At 39.4% G+C, this 20,044-nt stretch overlaps 2 protein-coding genes across 13 annotated transcripts in view; one reads left to right on the top strand and one right to left on the bottom strand.

Moving 5' to 3' along the window:
• Positions 1-5,621, bottom strand: part of LMNTD1 (lamin tail domain containing 1) — a 295,913-nt gene extending 290,292 nt beyond the window's left edge. For all 9 annotated transcript variants that reach the window (XR_012155635.1, XR_012155637.1, XR_012155636.1 and 6 more), the window contains exon 1: positions 5,318-5,621. Coding sequence is in view for 2 of the 9 variants with exons in the window: in XM_073317684.1 (XP_073173785.1) it covers positions 5,318-5,445 (128 nt within the window). In the remaining 7 variants the exon portion in view is untranslated. The remainder of the gene's footprint in view (positions 1-5,317) is intronic.
• Positions 5,622-5,797: 176 nt separating this feature from the next.
• RASSF8 (Ras association domain family member 8) overlaps positions 5,798-20,044 on the top strand; it is a 122,775-nt gene continuing 108,528 nt past the window's right edge. For all 4 annotated transcript variants that reach the window (XM_073317764.1, XM_073317789.1, XM_073317780.1 and 1 more), the window contains exon 1: positions 5,798-6,171. The gene's annotated coding sequence lies outside the window, so the exon portion shown is untranslated. The remainder of the gene's footprint in view (positions 6,172-20,044) is intronic.

Genomic DNA, 20,044 nt, shown 5'->3' with positions numbered 1-20,044 from the left:
ACTGTGTCCAGTCCTGATTACCACACTTTGGGAAAGATGTGAACAAATTGGAGAAAGTCCAGAGGAGAGCAACAAAAATGATTAAAGGTCTAGAAAACATAACCTATGAGGAAAGACTGGAAAAACTGGGTTAATTTAGTCTGGAGAAGAGAAGTCTTGGGGTGGGGGGGGCATGGTAATAGTCTTCAAGTATGTAGAAGGTACTTTTACTGATGAGGAGTGTGATAAATTGTTCTCCAGATCCACTGAGGACAGGAAAGAAGAAATGGGCTTAAATTGCAGCAAGGGAGATTTAGGTTAGACATCAGGAAAAACCTCCTAACTGTTAATGTAGTTAAGTATTGGAATAAATTACCAAGGGAGGCTGTGGAATCTCTGTCACTGAAGGTTTTTTAAGAACAGGTTAGACAAACACCTGTCAGAGATGGTCTACATAATACTTAGTCCTGTCTCAGTGCAGGGGACTGGATTAGATGACCTATCAAGCTCCCTTCCAGTCCTACATTTCTATGATTCTATGTGTGTAACTTTACGCATATGAAAGTCCTGTTAACTGCTAACTTCAAGTCCCATTGCATATACATATGCTTAACTGTTTGCAGGATTGGGAGACTTATACCACAATACGTAGTCTCATAAACAAGCATACATTGTCTGTACTATTTTTTCTTATTTTGTAATTTACTTATCCTAACAAAAATTGTCCATATCTTATCAAGGGTGTAATTTGATTAAGCTATATATTTTTGTCAGTTTTTAAGTTGTAGTTGTTCGTAATTTGCTCATATGGATATATTTAGTGTCTCTGATTTTCCTTTTCTTTTCATTGAATATACATACCCATTAATTCATTTGAAAGAGCTAAATGTTCCCTGGCTTTCCTCAAAGAAACTCACCTTTTGTTCTTAGATATTAGCAAGAAACTGTTTTTTAGCAATCACTCTCCCTTTACCATCCAATAAAAAGACCTGAGTAAACCATTTTTCCTCCAGTAAATATCTTGAAGTAAGTATGACCATGATTCAGCAAAGCACTTAAGCATGTGATTAGCTTTTATGCATGTTCTTCTGTTCCATTGACTTAAATCAGACGTAAGTACATGCTTAAAAGAAGCACGTGTATGTAAGTGCTTTGCTGAATCAGTGTCTGCATTTTTCCAATCCAAAAATACAGAGGGAAGATGGATTGAAGCCAAATTCAACAGATTAATCTGAATTGCATGTAATGTACTGAGCCACTATGTTTCCAGCAAAGTAGATCCCTTGTCCTTTGCCACTTTAGCTGAAAAAATAACTTCATTGCTTGTTATGCCACAGAATGTTGGTGGATATTTTTACATATTTCTTAGCCCTATTCTTGACAGTCTGTCTTAAACCCAATTTTCTTCTTTTCTTTCCCAGCTGTTCTTGTCACCTCCAGTTCAGGAACTAAGCATATCAAATCACAGATGGTTAATCAATGCCAATAAGAAGGTTTCATTTTTTCCTCTTCCCATCACCACATCTTCCAAAGATTTCCCTTTTTACTCTGAAAAATAATTGCTGAAAAATATGTTAGATGCCTCTATTGGACATATTGGCTTATCAGGCCATGCACACGTGATTCTGAAAATTCCGTGCATGCCACCTTGATTTAGCAGGAATTTGTGCTACTTTCCTCCCCTTTACAATTAAATTGGGGGAGGGATGTGGGGGAAGAGTGAGAATATAGTCAAAACAGTTACATTGTCTTTCTACTAGCAAACAAGCCTCCTAAAACAAGCAGATGAAACAAAAGTCAATATTGGTGAACATTGTATACTGAATATATAACATTTGATATCCTGAATATATCAAAATATTTTGAAATCTCTCTAGTATGGCCATGAGTTACTTAAATGTAACAGGGTTTTTTTTAAGTAAACTTCTACCAAAAGATGTGGAATTATAAGTCCAAGAAGGGTATGATTTAACTTTGAGAAAGAAGACAGAAAACTAGTTTTGGATATGAAATCTAATTGTTTAAAATGTTTCAGGCTCCAGTTCTGTTGACCTTTTGAAGTGGTAAACAATAGAAATGTAATGACTCATCATGTGACTGTTTTTAGTAAGTAATACAATTTTTAAACAAGGATTTTCTTCAGCTAACAACAATTGGTTTCCCAAAACTTCTTTCCTTTTCATATATAAATTCCTGTGAACCCTGCATTCTGAGAAATAGTCTTGTATCTTCAGCCAGCCAGTATTTCAACTCCTGTTCTGCTTGCATGTTTTAGGAAGGAAGGGAGGAGTGGTATTCTGAATGCTGTACTTTTTGCAATCTTTATAAGAATAGCTGGCCAACTAACTTGCAACAATTTATTTGGCAAATTTTAAGCTTTTTTTTCCTGTTTGTGAATTTTCTGCAATCAGAATGTGACATATTAATTTATTCACTTTTCTTAGTTGTAGAAATGCTTTGTGCAAACAAATCTCATCTTGTGGACTGATTGCAAACTGTTTGCCACCAGTATTTCTTTTCCTGCAAGTATCCTGTTGGGACGGTCTATATTTGCAACTCCTTATGGGCAAAGGATATGATTGGTCACCTACATCACATAGCATTGTTTCTTCTCCCTGATTGGATGGCATAATCTTTGTAAACTTTTTCAATTACTGCCCAAAGCAAATTTCATTTTGTGATGAAATGCATGTCAGATACAGGGCCAGGGTTTGCTTTCTGTAAACAATTCATATGAACAAACTTTAATTTGCAGAAATATTTACAAAAAACAGCAGGGAAGGTCAAAACTGAATCCTGCTTAGACAGAGCTTGAGAAATTTACAAGACATCTACTAGCCAGAGGACTAATCCTATTAGGCACAGGTAGATAGGAAAGCCAGGGAGCGGGCTCCACCAAGAAAGTCCAGGTTCTCTTGGTGAAGAATCCAGTTCTCTCATCACCAGCCACTGGATGCTGGGATTTCTTTTATGGTGCCATCCCTCGACCTACTTAGGAGCTCTATTTTTTGTATTAGCATATAGATGGGTTATAATTTTGATCTACAATCCCTTAATTGACGGAGCTTTTTGTTTCCCCCCTCAAATTCAGAGCCTCCTAACTGCACTGGGGACAGGTCTTTGCTATTTAACCTATTAGTCTGTTTTCTGGGTCCTCCTCCCCAGTGAACAACTTTTGTTGCTTATGTTAACTTTCTCCAGCAGCAGCATTAGTATGAAACTGGCATGATTCTTCACAGTTCCACCACTCCCCATCCAGCTTTGTACATCAGCTGTGAAACTGACCAGACCTGGAGCTGCCCAACTACAAACTCCAGAAGATGGCACTGTATCATGTTAACTTTCCAAATGTGACCAGAATGTATCTTCACAACCATAAAGGCTAGAAATGTATTTATTTACAAGTATTGAATAAGATGCCAAGGAACAACTTAATGGGATAATTTTGGTTGTTGAGTTTAGTGTACAGATGCCAGGTGGTGTAGGTGGCCCGTGATAGGCAGGAGGTCAGACAAGATTATCTGGTAATCCCTTGTGGCCTTAAACTCTGTGACTATGATTCCAATATTATGGAGCTATGTTCATTTACACCAGCTAAGGACATGACCATAGTCCAACAGCAAATATAACAATTCTACATTTTCATTTCAAGATGTGTGTATTCATAAATTCATATCTAGAACAGAGGGGCATGGATCAGTGTTCACGTCACACTCCCAATTGGTACCTGGCCCAAGCTGGGGAAGCTAATGATCCTACCAGCAGACCAAATTCGGAGATCAATCCTGGTCATATGCCACCTGAGGCACATTGCACTTACGCTAGGAAGACTTGAAAAAAAGTAATCATATTAATGTAGAGAACCAACTGAAAAATACAACAATTGTTGAGACAGTTGTCAGGAATAGAGACGAGCACATCTCTAAGCACGAGTAGAGCTTTCTGTGGGATCTCCAAAGCTTGTTCTTGCTCTCGCTCTCTCTCTCCCTAAAGCAACAATTTATAATCCTGGCTATCAATGACATTTTCAAAACAGAAGAAAACTTTCTTTTATAACATGCTGATTTATGAAGAGCTGAGCACTCAGAACTCCAGCTGAAGTGAATGAGAGATGCAGGTGCTCAACATTTCTGACAATCATGCCCTAAATCCATAAAAGCATGACAAATTGTTCATTTTACCAATCAAATAGAGCACTACCTTTACCAGCCCACATCTGGCCCTTTAGTCAAATGAATGCCCCTTCCCCTCTCTCTCTTAAGAGCAGAGAAGGGACTGGAGGAAAGTTAGGGACTAGAAGTGATGACCACATGAATACCAAGATATCTGTGCTTCAGCAGGAGCTTATGGCTTTGCCATATGTTGTTATCATTGTTGTTTATGAAGTGTCCACAATGTGCTCAGTGAGATACAGGACATAAAAGGAATAGGAAGAGATTATAATCTAAACCCCTGACTTTACAAGTATTTATGCATGTGCTTAGTTTTAAGCATGTGAATAGTCCCATAAAGCTCCTTACAGCAACTGACTTCAGTGGGGATCTATGCAGGTGCAGAACTCTGTCTGCTTGGAGTCAGTTGAAAGACTGGGGCCTCAGAGGCAGACGGCAACAGAACCAGACACTCTTAGTCTACAGGAGTAACCTGGAGTATTGCTAAAAGGTGAACAGGAGGAATCTCAAACAAAACAAAAGTAAAAGAACCTTCATGAAATATCCCTATTTTAAATTTTCAAATAGTTAAAATCTTTTTAGAAATTTCCCCAGGCCCCAGCTGAGTTGGTCTTGAGGATGTACATGTATATACATACACTAAAGCTGGAAAAAATTGGTCATTAAAAACTTTTTTGGACAAAAATGGTCTATTTTGGTTTTGTTTGGTTTTGAGTTTTTTTGGAACACAAATTTTTATTTTATTTTTCAAAATTTCCAGGTTTTTTCCCATTTGCAAAAACGAGAAACTATCAAAAAAGTCAAAACTTTTTTGGCTTTTGGAAACCAAAAATGACCATCAAACATGTTGATTTTCGTTTTTTTTTTTTTTTTTAATATTTCTGCCAAAAAAAAAAAGTGCGTTTCAAAGTTTTAGAGAAAATATTCACCATTCCCTATCTCTCTCTCTCTCTCTCTGTGGTGGTATAACGGGACTCCGCCTAGAGAAAGAATATATTAAGTCCCAACTGGCCACGGTCTATAACGAGGGGAACCAAAAATCCGCAAGCGTTTACGGGTGGTCAGAATCGATAGCTTCCGCGCAGGGTGAATGACAAACAAAACCTAAGACAGACAAACCAAAGAGCATGCAGCTGAGCAACGCGTCGTTGACCGCTCTTCCTGACCTGTTATCTCCCATGGGGAATCGCATGCTCGCCTCCTTCCTTCCTTCCTTCCTCCCGGCTCCTCGCCCGGCTGGTGCCGATGCAGACGGCGGACTCCCAGAAGCGTTGGGAGGGCAGAGGCAGCGCATCCCTGAGTTTCACACGCCTGTTCTGGGGGGCTGGCACGGGGGAGTCTCTTTTTAGGGGTTCTCCTTCAGGCCAGGTTTTAAACCCTCTCAGGGGGGAGGATGCTACACACACACACACACACACACACACGCCCGTGTGCTGCAGTCTGGCACTTCCAACCCTCTTCCCCCCCCCCCCCCCCGCGGGGACATCTCCCTCCCTGCGGGGCGCCGGGCGGGCAGCCCCCGGGGATGTCGGGGGACGGGGCTGGGGCTGGGCTTGGCGGCGGCGGCTGCTTTAAGAGCTCCCACAATGCCGCGCTGGTGCCCCAGTTCCCGTTACACTCTCGCTCCCGGCCGGGAGCGGCCGCCGCCGCCGCCTCGGTGCGGTCACAGGAGCCAGGGCGCCGCTGTGCGAGGCAGCGGCTCGGAGGCAGCCCCCGGCCCGGCCCGGCCCCCCCCCCACAGGGGAGGAGCTGGGTGCCCGGGCCCCAGCAACGCCGGGACAGGGGGAGGGGGCAGCAGCCGCCCCACACTCCGCAGCCCGCCGGCGGCAGCGCCTGAGCGGCGCTCTCCCGCTCCAGCCCCCTGCCGGCTGCGCTTGGGATCCCCCGCCCCCTTCCCGGGCTATTTGGCCGCTGCGGAGGAGCGGGCTGCCCGCACTTGGGGTTGCTGCCTGTCCGGAGGAGCCGGTGCGGGGAAAGTGCCGACTTGCCAGCCGCCGCGGGGCTTTGCCATGGCCGAGCTGTAAGTGCAAACTTCGGAGTGGTTTTTTCCGGGAGAGCCCCCCGCTCCGGCAGCCGCTCTCGGGCTCTCTCTTTGCTCCGCTCTCTTCCTCCCCTGCCAGGAGCCCTCTCGCTCCCTTCTTACTGGGCAGTTTTCCTCTCTGTGTTTTCCTGCCTCCTCTTCCTCTCGCTTTCTGTTGCATCCACACCCCCCCCCCCCATTCCTTCCTCTTCTGCGTTTTTTCAGTTCCCTTCGTATTTCCCCTTCTTTTCTTTGGCAGTTTTTCTCGCTCTCCCTTTTTTTTCCGAATCCCCCTATCTCTTCCTCTTTCTTTTTTCTTCTTCAATTTTTCATGTTTCAGAATTTTTCATCTCCCTTTTTCCGTCTTGCCATCCCCAACTTTCCCCTCCTCTTTGCAGTTCTACCTTCAGCCCTTATTATTTACTGTTTCCGTTTGCATTTCCCCGTCTCCCTGGTTTTCTCCTTCCCGTTTCTCTTCCTTCCTTGTACGTTTCCTCTCCCCTCCTATTTCACCTTTGCCTGCCTCCTTGCAGTTTTGTCCCCTCCCCCGTCCCTCTTGTATCTTCTGTCTCTTATAGCAGCCGCATACAAGTCTTAAAAAGTAAGAGGTATTTTTCTGTGTCCTTGAGACGAGAGGTTAGACACCACTTTTCCTGAGCAGAGGAATCTCTGGCTCCTTTTTACTTTCTTTCTTTCTTGAATGGAAATTAGGAAGTTGTTGTTTTGTTTTTTTGGCAACGTGGACTGTTTTTTGTTTTTCCTGTCCAGGCAGTGATGGGTTTGTTTGATGGTTAATCTTTCTTATTCCTCTCCCCTGCCCCCTCTCTCTGCTAGTAGAGGGGGAGGGAAAGATTATAAGTAAATCTGTTTTGCCAGCAGGGAATGGATCACATTTTAGGAACAGCGTGAGGAAAGCTTGAGTGACTCATGTACAAGAACAAGGCTTGGAACTTTAAGGGATAAGGAGATGGATTTTGGTCCCTAGTTTATGCAGTAGTGAAGATTGTTGTAAAGATCTGTGGCTATTAGTGATTTCTTGTTATGGAATACATTTTTAAATTTTTTTTTGTCATATTCCTGTGTGCTAACTCCTTTTGCTTCTCAGTTAAATGTCATTTTGATGGGGATCAACAGAGCCACATGTTAAATTGCAGGTCAGTATTACCCTTGGATTTGATCAGTGTTGTAAATATGAAGGAGATCGAGGGTACACATTTTGGCATGCTCTGTAGAATCACACCTGTCACATCTTGCATTTGGACCCTTGCAAAGATGTCAAAGCTTGACATAATAATAACAAAAACCACTAGACGGTAATTACATCCAGGACAAAGTGTGCTGTACTGTGGGTTATGAAGTCTGGTTTGTGCTTTACTGTATTCTGCACGGTCCATAGGCAGCACCTCTAGTTAAAATTAAGTATGCACTGAACTGTAGAGAGAGAGTAAACCAATTATCTATTGATTTCTATGAAGATACCTGGTTAAAGATTTTTTTAGTTGATTGTGTTATATGACTAACATAGAGAACACTAACCTGGTGGTCTGATTATATTATTTTAGCAAAAATGTGTATAATTCATGAATAAAATGCTAACTACTTTACCTAGAATTGAACCAGTCAGTTTTAATCTTGGTTATGTTGCATTAACCCACTGTATATATTTTCAGAAAATGCCATTACAAATTGATCTGTTGCCTCCCGTCTCATTTTTTGTGGGTAAAGGGGTAGGGGAGTGGGTCAATGTTTTCAGCAATTAAATTTTGTTTAGCTTTAAAATGTTATTACCAAATAGGTAAGACTTGACATTTTAAAAAATTACTAAGCCATAAAAAAACAATCTTGTCAATGAAAGACAGCACAATGATTCTGTCCCTGGGGAACAGAAATGATTCTGTCTCATTCACAGAGTTGTTCTGAAAAGACATACTACTCAATAACAAAATAATTTGTATAATGCAGTCTCTACAGCTATATAAGAACCTGTAAATCCACTTCCTCCCTCCCCCAAAAGAAAAAAACAATCCCTATTGAAGCTGACCCTGCTTATTTAAACTAGTCAGCTAATAAAAAGATGGTTCTTTGGCTGTACAGAGCATGCTGGAGACGAAAAGAAAAACTCTGAATGGGTTCATAGAAGACAGATCAGGAACATAGCAAATGCTGTTGGCAACAAGCTTGTGAATCTTTTAGAACTATGTATTGGACTTAATTCATTGGTGGTTTCCCCAGTAATCTGAAAGAGCATGGATTCTGTTTCTACTTCTGCCTTGAATGGCAGTGGGAGCTTTACATACAGTACCCATCTGGTCTACCCATCTGTACCTGAGAATGATGGTGCTGAGCTTTTCATTCATGTCTGTAAATTACTCTAAGGTCATTTGTTGAAAGCGACTATGTGTAAATGTGTCAGTATATTTGCTTAAAAAGGACAGTGCCTTAGAATACTAGTTGAGGAACCATATTTGTTAGAATATTCCATGTGTGTTCATGCACTATATTGTTTTTTATAAAGCTGCAAAGTAGAAAAATTCCTGATGCACACAATTTATTTTATGTTTTGAAAGTAATATACCGTACATAAGCTGATGGGAATTTAGTGTTGGCTTGAGACATTTGGAGACAGAAGTTCTTTTTATTCACAGAGCAGGCATGGCTTTGACATATCAGTATATACTTCCTCATAATACCGCAGCTGTGTATCTCAAACCTGACCTGAAGGAATAGTTCCATTCTTATTTCTTAGCTTCTTTGCAGACACCGCAGAAAGGAGACCAATTAGTCCAAATTGCAGTGTAGAGAAATGTCCGCTAGGAACTGGACTGTGCCATCAACTCTGATGCATACAACTTCTGATCTTATTTGCTTTTGTAATATCTACAAACAGCATGGCGAACCATAAGCATTTAAAAATTGAGTCATGTCCCAAAAATCATGAGATTGGCTTGAAAATCATGAGATTAAAAAAACACACAAACATTTGGGGTTCTTTGTATCGCCTTCTGGTTTCTGAGCATTCAGGGTGCACTGAAGAGTCCAGGCTGTAATCTCAAATATTTGCTTTTCAGCAAGGTTTAGGATCAGTCATAATATAGATTCTGATGATGTAGTGTTTGGAGAACTAGTTACAGGAGTGAAATTTTTGCAGCATCAGGCCACAATATTGTATGGATGGAACACCTTTAGACTTGAGTGCACGTTAGCTGTAGGGATGACTAAATTGCTTGCTGTCAGAACCCCAAATTCTACCTGGACAGTTAGACCATAGTATTCAGACTGAGGCACCCAAATAAAAGTGGCCAGACTTTCAGTCAGAGGTCTAACATTGAGTATCCACAACTGAAAATTTTGCCCATAACTAACTCAGAACTATTTTTCCAGTTGGTGAAAGGAAATTGACACTAAGAGGAGTTTGCCTAAATCTTTTGTGCATTGGCAGAATATATGGTTCTTTCTACAGGCCTATGTCAAGTTGTATGATAGTCCTGTGATACTCTTGGTTGTTAGATGTTGAGAGCACAGAATTTGCTCTAGATGGGACAGGAAAATGGGATTATCTACAGCCTATGAAGTGAATATTCGGTGAATCCCCCACAGTAATTACAGCTCCATCAGTCTGTAGTGCTTTCATTCATATCATTGTAAGTTTTCAGTTTTATGTTGCCACAAATAAGTGAAGACTTTGTTTGGAATTTGCCTGTGAGGATTTAAGCAGCAGTTCACTTCTGTAGGAAACACTTCCGTTAATTTTAAGGAAAAAATTGATTGATGCATTTTATATGCATAATGCATTCCTGTAATCAGGTCACCTTTTAATTTAGCTTGTCTTGTTTACTCTAATATTGTGTTAGAAAAAGGGATTATTCCCAACAAAAGAAATCTCAATTCTTCCTACAGTCCAGGATTATTGAACAAAATGTCTTGTTGTTCAGTATTGTCGTTGCACTCAATGTTGTATGATAACACATGTTGTTCAGCTGTTGTTGATTCCTCAGTGGCATAGACTTCAAAGGAAGGCAGTGAAATAGAGCCATGGCAAGAGAAAAAAGAGTTTAGTTTCAATGGTCTGTACCATCCAGCTGTTTAAGTACTTTACAGAACTATCAGAGACTGTTCAGGCATCCAGTTAGGGCTGACAAGCAATTACATCTGGAAATGGAACCTACTTTGGAGGACCACCTAGAGGGAAGCTAGCATTTAAACATTCCCTATTTTATCAGTGCTAAGATCTTCAAAATCCCTTTTCAGTAAAGAAGGATGAGGCTCTTTGTCAAGGATGCCTTTTGATATAATATTGACTTTACCTAATTCCTGGTGGTATTGTGCTCTATTTTATTTATGTAAAAATTTTGTTCTTTATTTTACATGGCATTATTATAATGAGAACAGAAGAAGAAGAGAAACAGGCCATGTAGGGATGCCCTCTCCTTTCATAATTGAAATGATTGATTATACATATATTTTGTTAATACTAGAATTGTATTTATATAATACTCTTATTGGCTAAGTATCCCAAATGCTTGAAAAAATCATATATGGATTTAAAAATCAAACAATATTAATGAAAATCCTCATAAAACCAACACATTCTGCCAAAGACCTTGTGAAACAAAAAGTCCTTTTAAACCTTAATAATTACAGCTAATTCTTTTATCGTCCTCAAGTTTGAGCATGGAGGATATATTTCCTCTTTGTGTGTTTTTTTCTCTGTTGAATTGTATAAGCTACATATTTATCAAATATATTTTCTCTATCAATTTGTCTGTCTGTCTATTGCAGTGCTGCTAACCCCAAGATTTTATCTTGAGTTTTGTGATTTTTATTTGGTGTTTCACTTAAATTCCCCATTCCTGGAATCAACTGATTACGTGAGAATCTCTGATTTAATTTAAAAATAACTTTCTAGCTCTCATGGTTTCACAGTAAAGCTTGAAAATGTGACCCAGGTTCACCCTAAAAGTTCAGAAATCAAAAGGCCAAGAGAGAGAACCCAAAATATATTAAAAATATCATGTTTTTGGGGGCCTGACTCATAATTTTTGAGAGACAAGGTGGATGAGCTAATATCTTTTATCAGATCAACTTCTGTTGGTGAAAGTGTCCTGGGACCAACGTGGCTACAACTACACTTCATAATTTTTGAACATTTGGGGTCAGCAACATTGAAGTTGTAACCTATTCACATTACTTATTTGTCTGTAGAGGGTCCAGTCTCCTGCTCTTAGTGCTAATGGGAATTGTGTGCGCATTGATGGGAGAACAGACTCAGTAAAGAAGGTACTTTGGTTCCCAAGACTTTTATGATACTTTTTTTTATGAACGTGTAATACCAAAATAAACTCCATACCATGCAGGTAACTCTGAATGTTATTGGCCTTTGCCTTTTTTTGTTGACTTCCTGATTTAGGATTTTCATGTGACTTTTATCCCTTGAGTGTGTGGTTCCTTCTTTTAAGTGGCTGCTATAGTGAAGTTCTCTCTCTAGTGTTTTAAGATAGCAGGATTTAGCATTTGCTTCAGAATTTTAATTGTATCTTTATTTCCCTGTTGCTCTTTTGAGTGAATATAGATGTATAGATACCGTTCTTTTCTGCCTGAATTTTCTTTGCCTTTGCCCCAAGGTTCAAATTGGTAGTCTGAATTCATTTATAGGGCAAATGTATTGTTCTGATAGTTGTACCACAAATAACCTTGTGTATTATTAGCCCTTTCATTGCAACAATACTTAACATGTATTGTTTCTGACAGACACCTCTATTATGACTCTGGATCATCCAGTTCTGAAGTGTCTGGGGCAGTTTCAATGCTGTCTTTCACATTTGGAAGTTTAAAGTACTGCATTTCTTCAACTGAATTGAAAGGAAATTAGAGAATAATATCTTCTGGTCATTAGACTTTTAAATCACTTAACTGTGTTTCAGACTTCTATTTTTAAAGGGGATTTAGAATCTCCCCAGAAACCTTCCCCTGCCCTTTAAATGTTGGCTTTATAATTAAATTCAGCTGTTCTCTAAAGCTGTGGGAGGTGAGGGGCAGGGGAAACTTCCACGTGCAAAAAGTGTATACAAAAAAAGATCACTGGATTGGGACTTGAGACACTTAGGTTCTATTCCCAGTGCTGCCATTGGATTACTGCGTGACCGAGAACAAGTCGCTTCACATTTGTATACTTCAGTTTCCCCATATGTAAAATGTGGATAATGATACCGATACTTTGTAAACTTCTTTGAGATCTACTGATGAAAAGTACTATATAAGAGGTGGGTATTAATCCTTAGTTCCAAATAATGAGTAGATTTTTCTCGACGTTTTGATGGTGGTGGTGATTTAAGATTGAACATTAAAAAATAACACCCATACAAAAGCTTTGAGTGCCTTGACAATAATTAGGCTTACAATAACTACCCAGCAGCATTAATACTTATGTACAGAGAATTTAACCATACCAGCCAGCAGCATTAAATAATTAGAGATAACAATTTACCTTAGCTAGCAGATAACAAAAATGGAAAAACTCTAGAAAAGCTTCACATTCCCAAATCATACCCAGTTACATACCCTCGTACAGCACACAAAGGAGATTTTGGAGTGAGAAGCAGTGTTATTCATCACTCTAGGCTTAAGCAGAGGATATAACAGTAAATTATCCAGTGTGTACATACATGTCACATGTCATATTCCTGGGGACGAAAGGTTGGAAAAAGGCCAGAGTTAATAGTTTTTTTTTTTTTTTTAAAGTAGTTAACAATCTAGATAGGAGTTGTTTAAATGTGCTATTAGTTAATGTTGCTAGCCATACAAACGTAATGCTAATATCTATAGCGAGTAATATTTATTAACACTAGTACCTTGAGTAATTAGCATTCAAATAGAAACGTGGCAGGAAAAGAGTGTCTTTGCACTTGCCAGTCAGAAAGTGACTTTTTTTAAAAAAAACGCCTTACTCATCAGTGCTGCTCCCTGTGTGTATCATATCTGCTTTCGTTGGGCCTATTCCAAGTCCCCCTGAAGTCAATGGAAGACTTTTCATTGATTTCACTGGGAGTCAGATCAGGCCTTTACTAAGTAAATCACTTCTGTGATGTGGATTGGACACCCTGCGCAGGCCATGTGTTTCAAGTACTGATGAGCAAAGAAACTAATGGAGAACAGCAGCTGAGTGTTGTGCAATGCTTCCACCTCACTGTTGAATTTGAGAGAGGCGATCTGATTTTGTGGTGAAACCCTTTGCTAGAAACATTGTTCAAACTCCAGAACTGTAGGTAAACCAAGGATGAATTAGCAAGAGTTTACAGAATAATCTGACTGGAAATTACTGTGTTTTTAACAATTATTTCTGGCATATGCTTTCATTCCAATAACTAATAAGATAGCAGCAAGCTGTTTAACTCTTGCTACACAAAATTAACTTTCATTTTGGCTTTAGACTGTAAGTGACAGAATATGCTAAACCTGGTTGTGCTTTGCTTCTCCGAAAAAAGAACTTTGGGGCAAATTATAAAATAGGTAAATATTTGCACCCTTATTGCAGTGCTATGTTCTGAGGCTCTTGGTATCCCTGAAAGCTTAACAAGCTGTTTTTCATTTGCTTGCTCTCTTTGCATAAAACAGGAAGCAAAAAGTACATTCTGAAATTGATTAGAGCAGTGGTTCTCAAACTGTGGGTTGGGACCCCAAAGTCTTGCGACCCCTTTTGAATGAGGTCGCGAGACCTGGCTTAGATTTGCTGGGGTCCAGGGCTGAAGCCCGAACCTCACCACTCATAGCCAAAGCCAGAAGGTGTCAGGGCTCAGGTTGCAGGCCCCTGCCTGGGGCTGAAGCCCTTGAGCTTCAGTTTTGGCCCCCCTGCCCAGAGTGGGGGGGCTCAGGCTTTCACCTCCCCACCTGGAGCAATAGGACTTGGGCGGGCTCAGGCTTTGGTCCCTCCTCCTAGGGTCCTGAAGTAATTTTTGTTATTAGAAGGGGGGTCCGGTGCAATGAAGTTTGAAACTATGATCTAATCCAGGGGTTTTCAAAGACGGGTCTATGGTAAATAGTTTTGTGAAGTCAGTCAGTGTGACACAACCTCAGGAATCTTGCCACAGAACTTGGACTGTAGTACCACAGGGTTCCAGTGGTCCTTGATCTTCTAGAAAGGTGAAGAACTTTTAATTCCTAATTCCAATTCTCATCACGCTCTGCTAGGGATTGACCAAGCAGCGTAAGGAAGAAGGAGGAGATCCATTTTTATACCTGTAGACTTGAAATAAAAGAAATCCCTTTATATTCGGAAATATCCAAGTGGCATTTTGTTTCACATCTGATTTTTTTTTTTTTTTTGGGCTGGGACTAGAAGTTTCAAAATACCACAACTACAACATTCATTGTAGTATTTTCAGATGGGAGGTATCCTATGAGAGATTTCCAGCTCAGTCTTGTAGACATAAATGGGCAAGAGGTTTTGTGCGCTTATCTGATCCCTTTCAGGTTTGCAATTGTATTCTCTCTGTCAAACTGCTGACCTCAATATCTGAGCATCTTCAATTGTTGTTATTACTGTTGTTTGTATTACAGTAGCACCAAGAGGCCCCAGGTCACACAGCAGGTTGTAGCAGAATCAAAAATAGAATTCAGGTCTCCCAGATGTGTGCCCCATTCATTAGCCCACACTGTGTTCCACTTTCTTTATCCTTTGTACATCTCCTTTCCCACATATCTTCCAGGTTTCTGTTATCAGATTACTTATTTCCTGTATAGTCTACCTTTTGCAATGTATGCTGAATCTTCTTAACCTTCACTGTTGATTCCACATTGCACCTGCTATTGTTCTGTTAACACTTTTAATTAGTAGACTGTTGGTGTGCTCAGTGCATTAAGCAGCACAGTCAATCCTTTCTACTCTGGTGTATCCTGAACTTTTTGCAATTTCTTTTACTAGGAGATGTACATAATATATATGGATAATCTCTTGAGCACCTCTTTTGTCCTGGTCCTGACTTCCTCCACTATATGTTCTCTCTTCTTCCTCTGAGGAGACTGGTTTGTTTCTAGAAGATTCTCCTTTGAAAAAACTCAAGAAAAGAACATTTTAGCAATTTTTTTCTCTTAGGTCCTTCACTGACCTTTTGTGTACTTGACAAAATTATGTTTTTCATTTTTCTGCAGTTTTCCTTTCATTCTCACCTTTTTAATTTTTTCAGATGACTTCTTGTAAGTGTTAACTCGCTCTGTTTTACAAATCCATACATGGTATTGTGCCCTTTTGCCTTGAATTAATTTTAATTTAGTACAAAAATTACTATGGTGTATAAATATTTTCTGTATATATTACTTTACATGCCACACAATAATATTTAATTGATCAATAATGGTGGGTAAGAAACAGCATAAATTTCCACTTTCACCTCCCCCAAATTAATCCTAGATCTTGAGAATTAACCCTATATCAGAGTGAAGAGCATTTTAATTGAAGCTGTTTTGCAACCTCAGTTGTAGGATATGCTAATAAAAACAGATGAAAAATACATATCATAGAGTGACAAATGCAGAAGAAAATGGAAAATGGATGGGTTGGATTTCAGTATAGGGGAAAAATAAAATAGCAAATGAGATACTCATGGTATGTGGCAAAAAGTTATGACGATTATTCATATCAAAATCATTGTTGCATAAATAGTGGTTCTTTCCCGCACATTCCCCTTCTAAGTGCCAGGAATTAAAAAAAAAAAAAAAAACATAAAATAAACTAACATCAAAATTCAGTTGCCAACATCTCCTTCTCCTCAGATAAAACAAGAACTACTCTAAGAATAAATGTCTACGTTGTTTTAAGAACTCTAAGGAATTCTTCCCACTTACTGATATCAATTACTGAACCTCAACTCTGTCAAAAAATTCAAGCATTCTCCTTGGAAAATAGTCCTGAAAACAACTCTTAAAAAACTGAATATTTTAGCTAAGCACTTTCCTGTGTGTTTTATTTACAGCTGTGAACAATGGAAAAATAAGAATCAGTTTCATCTGCTCTTATTTGTCCCTAGGACTTGGAATACCTGTAAATCCTAAACTACAATAAAAGATTGATACAGACCTTAATTATACTAACAAAATAACGGTGTGTGACTATACGGTTCATAGGACTGGGAATGGAAGAATCTGTTAAGTTGTTCACCTCTAGGTTACTAGTTCAGATGCTACCTAGGTCAATATAATGACCAAAACTTGTTACCATTTGATTGCTGTCCTGCTCTCAATGTCAGATGAGTTGGTCTCATTCAAGTTTATAGATTACAGAAAATGCCACAATTGTTTCATATTGATTCTTATATTGGTAGCCTCAGGAGAGAGGCATGGAAAATGAAATGTACTTTATTCATGCTGAAAAATTGAGCGTCAGACTTGATTTATGGAGAAGTAACAAATATTCTCCATTTAATAATCCCCATGTTACTGAGCTATGTACCTGCTCCCAGATCTGTCTACCACGCCTGTGATGCTTTTGTATCTCAGTCTGCTTCAATGTGAGACTGCTTGTATGGACAGTTTCCATTGGTTTGCATCAGTCTCATGCTCATGATTCTTGGGACAACAGGTTTATCAGGTAAACATGACTTAAAATCTTGGACCTAAAAAAGCTAACTACGTTTTTTCTCTAGCAACTGACACTTTTCAGGAAAGATTGAAAAGACAAGTCTTTGCTATGTCTGAATAACAATGACAAGTTTTGCCCTTTCACTGAATTACACACCTTTATACGTGAGTAAGATTTATTATTCCCCCAAATCATCATAGACATTAATTGAACTGATCACATGCTTAAGGTTCAACACATGTGAAAGTGTTTGCAGGATCATCCGTCTCAAACACATGGCTTCCGATTTGCTTGGGAACTGCTCTTTCATCCTGTCAAAGAGACAAGGTGGGTAAGGTGATATTTTTTTATTCAACCAACTTCTGGTGGTGAGAGAGACAAGTTTTCGTGCTTACACAGAGGTCGTCTTCAGCTTTGTGTAAGTTCGTTAGCTAGTCTCTCTCTCTCACCAGCAGAAATTTGTCCAATAAAAGATATTAAGTCACCCACCTTGTCTCTCTAATATCTTAGGACCAACATGGCTATAACAATACTGCATTCTTTCAGCCTGTTTGTTGAAATTGTTCCTTTAATCTAATTGCTTGTCTCCACTTTTGTAATATCATAAAATATTTATTTTAATGTGTGAGTAGGGCAAAAGTGGATGACTAGATTTTGTGTGTGAGATGTTGGTATGAATAATTAAATATATGCATTCAGGGAATGCTTTCAGCTCTATTGATACGCTCTTTAGATTTTTCACCCCTGAATGTGTCTGTTACAGACAGTGTCATTAGAGAACAGAGTACTTTCTGACCTGCTGTTATCTGAGAGATTGTACAAGTATTTCAGATGTCTTGAACAACTTGTATTTTGCTTTGGATGACATGATTTCAAATGAACCTCTCCTTTATTTGCCAGCATAACCAGTGTGAGTGAAATAGCATACAATTATGTACTGTTTATAAGAGAGTAAATTTCTTTCTCTTGCTCATGTTTGCATGAAGCCATGCAGCAGAAACCTTTTTACTTGCAATGTGAATGCAAAGAGAAGTAGAACAAGAAGAGAGGTTTACTCTGTGATGGCCAGGATATCTCACCCTCACTAATTTATTTGAGCATAAGCTTTTGTGAGCGACAGCTCACTTCATCGGATGCAACAGCTGTAGCTCACGAAAGCTTATGCACAAATAAATTGGTTAGTCTCTAAGGTTCCACTAGTACTCCTTTTCTTTTTGTGAATACAGACTAACACGGCTGCTACTCTGAAACCTGTCACCCTCACTGTGTTCCTGTCTGTTTATGGCAGGAGGTTACTCTAGCTCTAAGGTGAAGGGGGTGAAAATGATGCCACAACTTGACAACTGATGGGTTCTCTCCTCTTTTCCCCATCTTTAATTTGGATCTTGTTTCTTAAATAAATCAGCATACTGCATGTAGCTCAGGCTCTGGCTACGGGGCTAAAAATAGCATTGTAGACATTCAGGCTTGGGCTGGAGTCTGGGCTTTGAGACTATCCCTCTTGCTGGGTTTCAAAGCCTGAGCCCAAATGTGTACACTGCTATTTATAGCCTGTAGTGTGCACTCTGCAAGGCTGATTCAGTTGACTTGAGCTTTGAGACTCACTGTTGTGGGTCTTTTTTGCAGTGTAGTCCAACGGGACTTGCCAAGGCCACAAGGAGTGTGTGTGACAGAACTGGGATCTGAAGCCTCATCTCTTGAGTCCTTGTGCAATGACTTAACTGCAAGGCCTTCTTTTCTTTCCTTATCCTCTGTTATAAAGTGTACAGTTGACCCAGTGTTTACCGACAGTAGACTGAAATGGTTTTTGCCTGTCTACTGTTGCATGCTAAGTGTTAGAAGATGCAAACACCTAATGTTTAAACTATGGGATAGGGAGAGTCTTTTCATTCTGTCTGTACAGTGGCATCGTAGTCCATGACTGGTGTTCCATGCACTGCCACAATATAAATGATAATTAGCACTATAGAAAAATCATGTAAATGGTCAGCTGACCTGACCATAGCCATCTGCAAAAGTTGTGCTGGGAAGTGGGAGGAAATGTGAATCTGTTAAATACTTTTCAACTGTTCAGTGAAAGCAGATGCATTAAACTAATGAGACAAACTTCAAGGCATCTTGTACTTGGATAAGGAGTGGAAATAAAATAACACTCATTTAGAGCAAGGAGGAGATGTGCTCTGTATTCATAACAGTAACTATTTTCCTTTCAAATTGGCAGAACTTTGAGGAGAAATAAGTCAAGTACCTTCATGGGCTATGGAAAGTTACAATAAAACAGGCAGTGTTCCAAAGCACTGTGTGAGACCCCTGCCCAGGTAAACAAAACCAAGAACAATATTGAAACAGGTGATGAAACAGGAGACGTATGCCTTGTACTTGCAAAACAGCTTAATAATAGTGGCAAAAGATAGTTGCCAAATTTCAGTCTCTTCCCCCACCCCCAAAAATTGGACCACTTCTCACAGATCCTAAATAAATGTTAAAACCTTAATTTCCTGATCGTTAGTTGATTCCAGTTGTGTAACTACCACCTCTTTCATCTCTCTGTGTGTCCTGTACTGCTCATCGCTTCAGTATTTGAGCACTGAGCCACAGTTTTATGTATATACATTTATTGGTTTTGACTTTTGGTTAACTATATTAGTCTACAGGACCAATCCTTGACAAAGGCACATTCAAGCCAAATGAGAGATCATATCAGCAACAAATTCTAGCAAGTGTTCTCTGAAATAAAGTAGAACTTTGCAAACATAAACATGGCTAACTTGTACTTTTGCACATATAAATGGTGGTCTCTTTCTGACTTTTACCAAATATTTAATGGTAGAGTGCTGGTATGAGTTCACAAATTACTAAGATTGTTGTTGTTTACAAAATATTTGACAGTAAATAAACTACAACTGTCAGTCTTGTGATTCGGTTGTTCAGTGACCTAGCACATGTGAATTAACACAAATGTGCTAATTTGCCATCAGTGTCCCTACCATTAGACCAAATTAAGGAGGTTGTTCTTTATATTACTGCATTGTTAGCTCACCTTGTTGATCCTAGCTATTGCTGTGTGTGTAAGTAACACCATTGTATTTGCCAATCATTGTAGTAGCTAGGCACCAACTCCCTGTGCTGAAACTTCTGCATTATTTTTCCTGTGAGATGCAGTGCCTTAAGGACTAGTAACCAAATCCTCAGTTTTATTTTGTATTGTGTGTATTCCTATACAAAATGGAATTTGAGAATAATCTTAGAGTATAAGAATTCTGTTTTTATTATGCAAAGCTACTATCCATAGACCTCCCTTTT

This window comes from Lepidochelys kempii, chromosome 1 (genome assembly GCF_965140265.1).
Source record: "Lepidochelys kempii isolate rLepKem1 chromosome 1, rLepKem1.hap2, whole genome shotgun sequence".
Lineage (NCBI taxonomy): Eukaryota > Metazoa > Chordata > Testudines > Cheloniidae > Lepidochelys > Lepidochelys kempii.
The sequence above is the reverse complement of the archived record's forward strand: the minus strand, read 5'-3'. Positions and strand labels throughout refer to the sequence as shown.